This window comes from Nyctibius grandis, chromosome 9 (assembly GCF_013368605.1).
Source record: "Nyctibius grandis isolate bNycGra1 chromosome 9, bNycGra1.pri, whole genome shotgun sequence".
Lineage (NCBI taxonomy): Eukaryota > Metazoa > Chordata > Aves > Nyctibiiformes > Nyctibiidae > Nyctibius > Nyctibius grandis.
Genome location: NC_090666.1, coordinates 38243848 through 38257323, shown reverse-complemented (window position 1 = coordinate 38257323; position 13476 = coordinate 38243848). Strand labels below are relative to the sequence as shown.

The window sequence follows — 13476 nt, the reverse complement described above, 5'->3', positions numbered from 1 at the left end:
TTTTCCTAACAGTGTAAACAGGAGCACTGAGACGTTTTGCCAGTGTAACATCTTTCGCAGCACAAAAGGAAGTGTTAGGTGAAAAAATGCTTCTGCTGTTTTGAACTTTAGGCGCTAGTGTCTATAGAAGGCAAAAATCTTTTCACTGCTACCATAAAGTGTCAGATCCTGTGATGTATTGTAAGGCTTTTTACAGTCTGAATTTTTTAAATGTGTTCCAATGTGTGCTACTATTCTTTGTAACTAAATGGGCCCAATTTAACTGTCAAAAAGGCATTTATGTTCCCATTTCTCTTACAGAGCACTAAATTTGGTACGTTGTATGAGGTCCCTTTGGCTTTGGAGCTTTCTTCTTCAGGAAAGAAATTTTTAATCTGTTAAAAATAAATAGTTTAATATTGTTGCTACATATTGTAATGCATAAAAAGATAATGTGAGCTCTTGTAATTGAGAAAACCAATTCTTCCATGACAATTGTTGAGAATTTTTTAAAGCTTGATAAAACTCTTCCATCTCTAATGTTAACTTTCCATTCTAAAAGTCTTTCTGCTTTTAAAGCTTCTTTTACATGGATACTTTAACTATTTTGAAGTTATGATATTATAAGACTTGTTAACTAGTAATATATTGAACTATACTGGGACAGCTACAGTTTACAGTTAAACATTATTTTTTTTCTAACTTGTTGAGTATTTCCTTAAGTACATGATGTGTCATTATTCCTTTGTTACATTATTCCCTGCTGACCCTACGACATTCCCAAAGCCTAATCAAGCAGTTAGTTATATCTAGGATAGTAGAGAACAAAATAGGTTGCATTTATGTTGATTTGGTTTTCTTCAGTGAACTGAGGGAACAGCTATGGAAGGGCCATATCCATTGCTGGGGAAAAAAAAAAAGTAATTGGAGGGTAGATATGAATTTCCTCATAAAAAGTTGTTGGGTTTTTTTTTTCCCTCATGATAAAAGAGCTAGATCATTCTTTGAAGAAATGTTATGGTCCACAAGAATCTAGACATAGAATTAAATACGTGATTGTTGTATTTGCTAACATAAACCAGACCTGATTTTTTAAAAGCTGATTATCACAGCAAATTATGGTGATACTATCTACCGTGGCTTGACTAGTGTGGTTTTTAAATGCTGTTAATTGGGAGCCAAAAAGAAACCCAGCATTTATGCATAAGTAAGCATAGTTCTGAAACATGCTTACTGTTTTCAGAGTCAATTTTTTCCTCATTTTAAAGAGTTGATTACTTGTTCCGTGTATATTCAGGTAAAAATGACCAAAAAGTTAGTGGTGGTGTTTCTGTTCTGTCATTGTGTGTTTCTGAGCTCATCTGTTTGATCCAGAAATAAGCTAAACTGTAAAGCAAAATGTAGAAAAACCACCAGTGCTGATAGGGAACAAAAAAAAAATTAAAAATTAAAATCATCTGAAATTTGAAATGCTGCTATTAATTGTCTGTTTTTTCCTGTGAAGTTTCAGAGCTCTGCCTGAATAACTGAAAATGTTTGTAAGAGTCAATAAAATATTTCTGTTAGTCTCCATAATGAAATTATAAACAAATGAACAAAATGTAGGTTAGGTTCATAGTCTTTTTCATGCTAAATTTTGATGTTTCCTACTCTGAATAGTTTCATCAGGTATTTTGTTACAGACTTTCGTAAGTTCACTCACGGACTATAAATATCCTACTATTTAGGCATCTTCCTGGCTTTCACACTGTACTTATTTCACAGATACAGTAATTACATACGATATTTTATATATCTTCATTGACATAGACTGAAGCAATGTTATAAATCCAGAAAGATATTTACCTGCTAGTTTCTTTTTGCTGAATGTGTTGGTGTCTCTTGAGCAGTCATCCAGTATATGTATTTTCATTTTTATGCACATGGACTGAGTTTCTGTTGTCATTAGGAAGACAGCAAATGTTTTGGTAGATGTGAGATTTGAGTATTATACTTTCTACAAAAAAAAAAAGGGTTATTTTCTTTTGGTTTCTAAAATTATTTTGTTTTTCTTTAGATTATTCCCAACAAATGTTCATTCTTTCCAATACTGGCTACTGCAGTAAGTTTGAAGGAATAGTAAGGTTACATCCATGGAGATTTTTATCGTGTATTGAACTTAGGCTAGTCCTTGCCTTTAAGAACCCAAAGCCTTTGTTTATACTATTTTATTACATTTAATAATCTTTAATGTGTAATAGCGTATAGCTTGGTTTTATATTTTAGAGATACAGAAAAATGATACAGATGTTTGCTGATTTATGGTATAATTTTAGCCAACTTTACATGTGCCGTAAAATAAAATAATATTCTTAGGCTAAATAGGATAATTAAATAATTGGTTATTACAGTTCAGAGTTGTTTATGCCGTATTTAATATTAAAGATGTCTTATAATAGAATATATGATGACCTTGCTTTACCCGTGACTGAAAGAAGCAGTTAAGAATTTAAATCACCCTCTAATTTTTGAGACAAATGGAACTCATCTTGCCTTTTTTTATTACAACTTACTATTGTCTTAGAATTTTTGTTTAGCAGAAAGACTTCGTGCTTTATGGCTACTTGAAGAGCAAAGTAGAAGGGTAAATAATTAAAGTTCTAATTGTGCAGTCAGATATGTGAACTATAAACCCTTTTCTTGCTTATGAGGCATTCTTTTCACCTTAGATCAAATGGTGACCACCCGCTATCTTTCACCATACTCTTATGCAGACTGACAGAAAGCAGTACCATCTTCTGACCAGGCTGGTATAACAATTGACAGGCTGTATCCTGAAAACTGTGAAAGCCAAGTCAGAGAATGAATAAAGATCAAGCAGGTGTTTAATGTTAAGTGCTGAACATTAAAGCCTTCTCCAAAGTTCTGATATCAAAGTGCTGTTTATGCTCAATTTTATTACTTTGATGGCTTTTCAGTATTAAAAAAATTATGATGTTGACAGTTGTTCTTGCTTTACAACCTTGCTAAAGAAAAGGAGTTGGTAAGAATACGAAATTAAAGGAGAAAGGTAGTTGAACAGATGCAACTGGGAAAGTTTAGACTGTAAACTTTCTGGAGAATTTTAAAAGTAGAAGGTAGGAGATGAAAATCTAGGAAACTGAGAAATAATGTATTTATTACCAGAAGTCAGTGGCAACAACTATTGGATAATTTAAACTTTATATCCTTCAGTATTTTTATTGTGTGTTCACAATAATGAATATTCTGACTTCTTCAGTTATTGATTTGTTGCTTGTCTGTTCCCTGGGAAAGTCAGATGAAGATCAGCATGACAATATTTATGGGCTGCATCTCATCTGTGGGATGCAATCCATCTTCGTTAAGTTCAGTAAGAGTGATAGATAGCATTTGGCAACGTAATAATGTGATCACTCTACCATTGCCTTTGTAAATCATAAGCTGTTGCATTCTCTTGTGTAGATATTTAATCAGTTATACACCCCATTACTGATTTAATTCAGAATGTCAGTGGCAGGTGAATAATGTGAGTATTTGTATATTAATATCATATTGTATTAATGTTCCTTTCATTTAAGTATGCTATTCATGTGAAAATCATAAACTGTTGCTTCATGGCTAGAATAAATTTAATCAGTGCTGTAGGCATCTAATGCCATCAGTGTTTTAATTCAATATGTCAGTGAAACGAATGTGTTTCTTTTCATTTCCAGTTTCTTTATGCTTTACTAATTCAGAACATTATATGATGCTGTGAAAATATGAAACTGAGAGTAAACAAATTGCTAATTTTCATCCTGTCAGTAGATTTTGGGGCTGAATCCGCAAAATGTAGCAGCAGATAGGACGAGTACATATTTCTGATGTATTTTAAAGTATCTGAATATCTAATGATAAATTAACTTTTTTAAAAAAAGTGCTCTAGAATATTCCTTAAGGAATTGTGAAATAAGTAAACATAAAATAATATCAACGGAAGCTGATAATGGTACATCACTAGAATGCAGTTGCTTTGGAATCTTTTCCAGTGTCTTGTCTTTGGCAAGATGAAGTTGCTAGAAGGTTTTGCTTTTAAGGGACCACCTAAAAGTGGCTAGAGGACCATTTCTAGGTCCATTTCTGTCCTCAGTTGGCACCTGCTTTATCATTGATGAAAGGATTTATATGAATTTTGGGATTCTTGACTAACCTCTAAAACAAAAAGTTTATTTTAACCTAAAACAATATAAACTAACAAAAAATACTGTATCGGCACGATAGCTTATTATACTGAAAATTTGCCTGAGTAGTATGCTGATGGTACTTCATCCAGCTCATACTACGTACTAATAAGAACAAAGTTAGTTGTATTTTCTGTTGTAAGAATTTATCAAACTCTTGGATCACTTTAGCACCTCTAGGTCTTATGCCATTGACTTTAAAACCACCTTATTTACAGATTTCTGGAAGTATTAAATGATTGTCTTCTGTATTGGTGGAGTTCTCAATTCCATAAGTAAGGAACATGATAAAACTAAAAGTCTATTGACTAATAAAAGAGAGTGCTTGGCGTAAATGCTTCAGAATTTATACTTTCGGTGGAGCTAAGCAAATGCACTTGACATATGTTTGCAGCAGACAGTTTTACATTTAATTAGTGTTTTTTTCTTGTCTTACATCAAGGCAATTGAATTCCTCTGATTTTTTTTTTTCTATAGAAAAGCATATTTTTTTACTCTGAATTTTTGTGTTTGTGGTGTTCATGAAACCATTATCATCCACAGGCTTGTCACCTGAACCTTTTGATAGTTTCAGATTTATTTTGCTCAAAGATGTGATCATCTAATAAGGAGCCCTCTCCTTTAAAAAACATATATACATCAAGCAGTTCCTGAAGTTTTATTTGTGATAAAGCATTTCCTTAATTGGATATTAGATATTTGATTTCAGGCAGCTTTCACAGCCTGATTCTGTTGCTGGGTTATTTTCAGAATTTTTTTTTTCAGTCAGTCTTAATCTTTGAAATTACCATTAAGATAGAGATTTCATGTTGTTTTTTTTTTCTTTACTGTAACTTCTTTATTTTCTTTTAAAGTTGTTGCTGCTGTTCTCTTTTAAATAAAATGTTTTATTAATTGTTTGTTTTAGTTCTGCTCCACTCAGAACATGTATATATGGCAAGGTTTTTCAAAACTGCACATTTTGGATATTTTAAAACAAGAGGAAGATGCATTTTTCATCTGTATGCTAAATGTTTGCTTATCTCCATATACGGCATAACTTTCCATGGCTCTGTTTTCTAAAAATTTAGAAATTACCATGTTATAAATAGTGATGTTGAATTATACCTTCTGCCACCATTTACACACCTTGATGTGGAGTTGCAGTATGATGTGTTGGTCCAGTTTAAGAATGTGAAACTATACTTTCTGATTCCTGTAAAAAAATTGAGTTCTCTTAAGTATAGAAATTACAAGTAAACCTACACATCTTGTATTTGAAGAGCACTTTCATCATTCTAGTTTTGTTCTAGTTCGTCACATCCAGCTGTGGCAGGAACAACATCATTATCTTTTGTCTACTACAGAAGAGTTTTAGGCTATGTTGTATAAACAGTTTGCTTTCAAATTTCTTGACAGATACAGACAAGAAACAAAGCTTAAGTTGATAGAAATTCAAGAGGTTACATGAGGGAAATGAATTTTTTTTATGATAGTCATTTTCAAACGAAGAGCATGATTTGCAGCAAATCATAGTTAAATCCTCACCTCCTAAGGGCTGTGTCTTTAACCACAAGACAAAGACTTGATTTCATTTTTCTAAAAACTTCCATAATAAAGATGAGGAAACACTCAACATTCACAGCTATGAAAGGTAAAAATAGTGGGTTTGATCGTTACAAAAAAAAAGTGCAGAATTGGTCAGAAAATGTCAATATATCTTCTGTCATTTTTTAATAGAATCACAGTATATTGTGAGTTGGAAGGGACCCGTGAGGATCATCGAGACCAACTCCTGACTCCACATAGGGAAACCTAAGAGTTAAACCATATATCTAAGAGCATTGTCTAAATTGTATCTCAGAGTATTGGGTTTAGTTTAGAGAATTGTAAGTAGTGGTAATTTGGGATTCAGCATATAATTTTAATGGAAAATAGTAGATTAAGTTAGAATTGTATTCCTGGCTTTTTATTTTAATATTTATCACACTTTCAAAGTTTTCTTTTAATTTCACAGTTAGTGGAAGATTTGCGAGAAGTGACCAAGTATATCAGAGCCCGTATCTGAACTGTACAGATTTCTGCCCCTGGGAGTGATCCCTGGGCCCGGACCAGGGAGCGGAGTGGTTCATGTGTGCAGTCTTTGGCCTGGTGCCTCTAGGATAGTTTGGGCAATCCAAATCTCCTTTGAATCTTGTTTTGTGTTTCTCTGGCTCTGAGAAATTATAATTCTTTTAGGATTTCTTCTGGCTCATGCTGCCTAAAATTGTATGCTGGCTGTATGGCAATCCTCAGGGTAATATTTTGATGTTATGATCAAGGATATTTTTTGCATGTCCTGAAGCATGGTGTGAGAAAGTTAAGGTGTGTTTGCGGTGTAAAGATTTGAGTTATTGAGAGCTCTCTGTAGGCAAAAGGAACAAAACCTGATGTGGTCTTGTTTATACTCATCAAAGAGGGGTTTTTTTTGTTTGTTTTTTTTTCAGAAAGAGTAGCAAATTTTTGCCGGCAGAATAGCTGGGTTACATCTCAGAAGGAATTTATTGTTTCATTCCAGAAGGTTGCCCTGGTGTAAAGTAACATTCATGTGATGTGGGTGCTCAGAGGTGCAAGACCCAAGAATGAAGCAACTGACTTTCTCAGTTCATAGTAGACACAGATACACCCAGAAGCTGCAGAAACCATAGGTGATGATAAGCCTCCATACAGACGTGTTCTAACTGGTTTTAAAATACTTCAGTAGGTGTTTGCACAGCTCTGTCATGATGTTTGAGAAAACTGCTTATCTTTGATTTCAGTTGGTGATTTCTGAAACAAAAAATAAAACCTTTTTTATATCTCAATATGATTTTGATGCTTAAAATTCAAAATAAATTAATAAATATTGCACTAAAGAAATGATAGTTGTAACCCATTCATCTTTTTGAAAACCAGAATTCTTGTCTAAGGGGTCATCTTTGCAATGGTCAGAAGAATTTTTTGAAATTTCAAGTTGCCTTCAATGCCATTTTAAAAGTTAAACTCAGTCACTTTTTTGAGTTACTTGCAAGTGTGCTGAATGTATCTTTTTTCATAAATTCTCCTTCATAAGTCAGAAAACCCATATTACATATATTCGCCTCCCTTTAAGTAGTGTCATCTAATTTATTTTTTCTGTTCTTTCTTCAAGACAAGTCACTGAGACTTCTCTACAGATATGTCATGAAAATGTAGTCAGAAGATCTCCAAATGCTTTAGAAAGAAAAATATAAAAGAAACTGATAAATAATTATTTGTCTCATAGTTTTGATCTATTTGCCTCATAGTTTTGATTTAGTGTTAGCGCTTCCAGTGTGATCAAACATATTTTGGGACTTTCTGTTCTGTGTATATGAATTGTATGCTAAAAATTACATCTTCCAGCAAGCCAAATGTAAATTGTAATAACCAGCGTAATATAATCCGTATTATATTTCTAGGGTTTTGCCTTCTGTAGTTCATTAATAAGCTGCATGAACCTTCTGGTCTAAAATTATTTGTTTCTAACAAAATAATAAGTGAAGTAATCAACGTACATTTCTGTAGTAATTCAAAAATAATGTTAGGAAATAATTATTCCTATTTCTCACAGTCTGTCACTCTCATATATTGGAATCAGATACAATTTATCTTTTCGGGGCGTTAAATATATGCTTTAGCTGATTATTAATATTTGCTTTTGTTTCTAGCTCACAGTTTTTTATGTAGAAAGGAAGTGTAGTATTGTGACTTATTAAAATGCTGTGTTGATGCTGAGACCTTCAGAGTTGGTCTTTTTTCAGTGTTTTTCAGGTGTTTAAAAAAAGCCTATGCAGCTAATAACAAGAGGACACTTTGATTCCTATTAATGTAATGTGTATCTGTGTTACAAAATACATCGAAAGATAATGCTTAAATAATACAAGTAATTAGTGAAAACATGCCCAAGACTTGGCTTATGTGATGTTTGAAGTTGTGACTAAATTATTGCTGTCTTGAATAAATGCTTATTATTTCTAGTGTATTATCTGAACACACTGTAGTAAAAATATTAATTTAATGAGTGTTAGAGTTGACAAATATAGTACAGGGATATTAATAGTGATCTTGCTCTCTATATTTTTTTATTTAAATTTATGAAAAAACAATAAGCCATTGATTCCAATAAAAGCATAAACAGGTGAAGCAACCAAAGCATTGACAGAGTCAACATGCTGAATTACTCTGTAATTCTGCAGGATCAACTTCAAGGAAAAAGAAAAACAAACATCTTGTTAGAAGGAGTTTTATTTGCTCTGTCTGTAACCATCTCTTCCAGATGTTGGATCAGTGGAGGGACTTGCTTATCATAGAGCTTGGGACACTCTCTATTGGACCAGTTCGACCACATCCTCAATCATGAGACACACTGTTGACCAGAAACGTCGAGGAGCTTTCAACCGGGAAGCAGTAATAACAATGTCTGAAGACGATCATCCCCACGTGTTAGCTCTAGACGAATGTCAAAAGTATGTATTATATCTTTCTTACTGGATTTTAGTTTTTGTCTGATGTCAAGGCCACAGCAGCACTTTTTTATTTCATGGTCAACTAGTACTGCTGAACTATATGAAGGTTAAGTAGATTTCTTCATTTTAGAGATAATGTTAGAATTAATTTTTTTTAAAGCAATTGCAGAACTAAGATACAACATTTTATATGTTTTTATGTATCAGATCAAATAGTCATTACATTTTCATAGAATATTAAAAAATTCAAGCTGGTTTCAAGAAAAGTGAGCTAAACGCAAATTCTCAAGAGCGATCATTTCACTGATTTCTTTTGTCAGATATGTTACTCTTATTGCTTGATAAAAGCAGAATTAATTTAAGTCTTTACGAAAAGGAATCTGAGTTTCTTGTGTGGCAAATTGATAGGTCCATGTATTTATCACAAAGATCAGTGTTGTATAAAATTATATAACAAGAGATGTACATTTAAGGTGCTTGTGGACAACGTCCTGGAAACAAGTCTAATTTAGTTCCCTTTCTGCCACTCTCAAGAAAACTCTATTTCCTATTTAAAATAATAGGAGGGTTTATAGTTCTACTTCAGCCTTTTGCTAATAAGTGTCTTAAAACTTGAGTTACTTTGATCTTTTCTGTTAATTCTGGAAGAAAGGCAACCTGCTTTTTCTGCCTCTCGTAATTTTCTCCCCTTTGGGAAGGCTAGGCTACATTTCTGCCTTATTGTGTTCTATTTTTAATTTGTGATAGCTGAGCGTACGATGTTGCATTAGGTAGTCAAGGATGTTATTTCCATGTGTGACTTCACGTACAATTTATGCAAATTAAGAGTTTATGCTGTATTCTAAAATAGGATTTATCTAGGTATCATAAATAAACCGTCTAAATACTGATGAAGATTGCAATGAGAGAATGGGCAGGTTCTGATCAGTGTGTAAATTACATCCACAGCTCATTTTGTCCACCATTGTTTAACAGTAGCAAGGGGCCGATGGTGCCTCCTGCAGAGCATATTAAGGTCACTTGATCCCTCATTATTATCCTTCTGCATACGAGTCCTTTGGCCTGCATCACAGTTCTAATATGGGAAAAGCTGCAGATTAATTTCACTGTTAGAAATTACTAATATACATGTTAGCAGAATTAAGTTTATATTGTTAAACAGCTTGTATCTATCTGTAATGGTATATTGGTATAGAGACACGATCAGAGTTGAACAGACCTGTGAAGAGAAAAAAATATCTGTACTCATATACAAATTAATGAACTAGGAAACTGCTATAATTTATAGGATGTTGGCTATCCAATTTTCTTATTCACCATTGATTATCACAATTACTTATAGATGCCATTCATAATTGTCTATGAAGGCATATGTTTTTTCTGTTGCTCATTTCATAGAGAATTAAATTATAAAATGTATCTTATGGTTTTGTTTGTTATTTTGATTTTAATACAGCTTAATGTTTTGGACTAACTGGAATGAGCAGCTCCCAGGCATCATGAGATCTACCCTCTCAGGCAAAAATGCACAGGTTATCATTAGTACAGATATTCTGACACCAAATGGACTTACCATCGATCATAGGGCGGAGAAACTTTACTTTTCAGATGGGAGCTTGGGAAAAATCGAGAGGTGTGAATATGATGGATCACAAAGATATGTAAGTAAAACAAAAATCCCAAACATATTCATTGTAAATCTGCTTGTTTGCATTTGTTAGCATCTTTAAAATGAAAATGTTACAGAAAGATCATTAGTTGCCTAAGTTTCTCCTAATATTAGTTGTATATTAGATTTAAAACTGAAAACGCTTGTAAACTACAAATAATGCTGTGCTTACTCAACACTTTCCAGTTTCTGAATGACCTGGAGATTCAGACCCTTACCACAAAAACTGTTTGCATTGGTATTGAGCCTGAAGCATCGCTGTCCTAAATGATCTATATGAGCTTGAAAAAAAAGTAGAAGTAACTTCAGTAGAAGAGGCAGAGAAATGTTCTGCTTTACATAGGGCGATTCTAATTTTCCTTCCAGTGCCAAACTTTTCTGAATGCAATAGGATTTCTTTTGTGTAATGCTTGAGTGTTACTCTACTCTTCTTTTTTAACTATCCATTTTCAGATATATTGAACCACACTCCGTTACTCTTTTATCATAATACATTTTGGTCCTTGAGTGCTCTATTAGTTGCAGCTCAAGTAGATCTTTTGCTTGGAATATGCTGAAGGCAGTTGATCTGTGCTTACGATTTCATTGCATGTTTATCTCTACATTTCTCATATTTCATGAAGTCTTCCTTTTGAGGTTTTTGTACCTCCTGAACTGCATGATAAAATAAATGAAGGGCATGTTCTGACTTTTATTTTCAATTCCCAACTCTACAAGATAATGTTTGGTACATCAGCTCACTTTCATGTCTATTAATGTAAAAAAAAAAAAAAAATCCTTCATATACTGTATAAAAGCTTTGAAATCTTTTTGCATCTTCAGTGAGAATTACATGTTTTTTCTGGAATCTTATCCAGGAGAAGTTCCACGTGCTTTGTTTAGATAAAATTTCCATATCAGAGCAAAATAAGAGAGACAAGTTTGTAACAGCAGAACAGAAGTAAAATCAGCATGACTGAGTATAGGTTTACGTCATTTCCCTTCTCCTTTTGTTTTCATTTATATAAATTAACTGCAAATTACTAATGTTTTCAGATGCAGTAACTGTATTAGAAACTGGACAAACCAAAGCTATATGGATTCTGAAGTATACAATTTCTGTCTATATCTTTGCTGTGGAAATTGATTGACTTTCTGGTTTTTTTGCTCAGTGAATCCTCCTGTGTATCTGAAAATAACATACAGAAGGCAGTTTGGTGGTTTTCTTTGGGGTTTTTGTTTTGTTTTGTCATTTGGGAGATGAAAATGGAATTACTATCTTTCTTTCTTTTCATATTATTGCTTGTTTTTATCCGTTAATTATGATTCTAAATGTTGTACAAAATCTGTACTTACTTTTTATTTAAATTTCAGTCCTACTTTCAGAGATGATTCGTATCATTTAGATCTGTATGTCCTTCAGTTACTGCTGCATCTTTTGTCAGATAATGTAACAGAGCAGCACATGGTGTTCCAGATGTACATGTAAGGGATCTATATTGAGCCATGTAACAGCTCAGTAGTATTTGCAGAATTGTTTATTTTTCTCTTTATGTTACTAAATATAGGCAATCAAAAGTTTTAACTGGGTTGTATGCAATGATCTTGGAGCTCCTACTTAAAATACAAAAGGATGTAACTAGTTCAAGGATACAACTCTGCTTCAGCAGGGTTGTACATTGCCATGTAGATATACTCTTACTGATATAAGAATGCCAGAATCCAACCATGAAACTGTATTATTGATCTGGTGAAATAATATTTCCAGGGCAGTCGTTTTCCTTCATTCACATGCAGTCCAGTTTGTTGAGTTCTCTGGTTTCTGTAACTTAAGGATAATAAAAGTAATAATCATTCCAACGTTCTGGCAAGCTGAGATTCTTCAGGGTGCTTCAGCCAAGGTCCTGCCATCAGCAACCCCTCAAAAATAGTTTAAGCAGGTTACCCTTTTCCTCCCTGTCTCTGCTTCATTGCTTTCTAGTTTCAGTTAGGTTAACAGAGGTAGAAATTGTATAGTAGAACTTGAAATGCTAATGGTGATGTAATGAATTTTCTTCCAGGTAGCAGCTGCTTTCTGCATTCTACTCACCACAATAATCTAGTACGATGAATGGGTAGAAAATAATTTGGCACTATTGAATTAACTCTTTTAAGTGGGTTATAAGAGTTTATTGATTTTTGTGTTAAGCTGGTATTTTAATACTAGTATTTGGTTGCTGGAATACTCTTGGAAGAATTTTTTTGTTACTTTTGTTCCTTTTTATTACTTAGAAGATATGTAGGGGTTTTTTTTTTTAACATTTCTCGTTCTGCTCTGTCAGATCTTCCTGTTTAAAAAACAAAAGTGGCAATTGTTTCTTTCACAATCCCTCCCTGTTTTTCTATCATTTTTTGCTCCTGCCCTTAATTTGTTTTACTATTGTGGCCACAGCTGTTTTTAGCTGCTTAGTGCTTTAATTATAACATTTTGTTCATCAACATAGAGACTGAGACAACAACAAATAAAGCTGATTTTGTGTTTTGGACTTCTTTTTCCAATAAATCGAGAGCTATTTTGATTTTTTCATTTTCTTCAGTGTTCAGTATTCAGCAACATTTTACTTATCAACAATCTAGAAATACAGTTAATTTCCTATAAACAGAAGTCTGGCTACTTTCTAACATCCAGGTTGGAAGGTTTTGGTTTCACAGTTTTGTGGACCTACAGGTGTGACTGTTAAAATCAATATGGTTTTAGAGGTGTCTCCAGTAATTATAACCTTCATGTAATTGCAACTGTCCAGAAATTATAACTTTCAATTTCTGGAATGTATGTTTTTTTTCTGTTGGAATTCTATATTTAAGCAACTAAACAAGCTCTGAAGGTGATGTTCAACTTTCATTATCTTCAGTAACATTTTATCAGATCTGTTCTTCAAACTACTGAATGCAGAAGTTAAACTTAAAGGTTTGGCTGTGCATTTATGAAAAACTTGACTTTATGATTGACATCTAAAAGGACTTTTCAGACATTTCATTATATTTATTTGTAGTAAAAGTATAATTGAGGACAGCAGGGTAATTTTGGTCAATTCTTGGAAGGTATTCATGATTACATCAACATTACCTTGAGAGGTAGCCGAAGAACTCACTAAGGCAGGATAGA

General features: G+C 33.1%; 1 protein-coding gene across 1 annotated transcript in view; it reads left to right on the top strand.

The window, feature by feature from the left end:
* The window catches only part of LRP1B (LDL receptor related protein 1B), a 570912-nt gene that overhangs the window by 409376 nt on the left and 148060 nt on the right, over positions 1-13476 (top strand). The window contains exons 42-43 of the mRNA XM_068407216.1: positions 8494-8683; positions 10140-10344. Coding sequence (XP_068263317.1) covers positions 8494-8683; positions 10140-10344 — 395 coding nt within the window. The remainder of the gene's footprint in view (positions 1-8493; positions 8684-10139; positions 10345-13476) is intronic.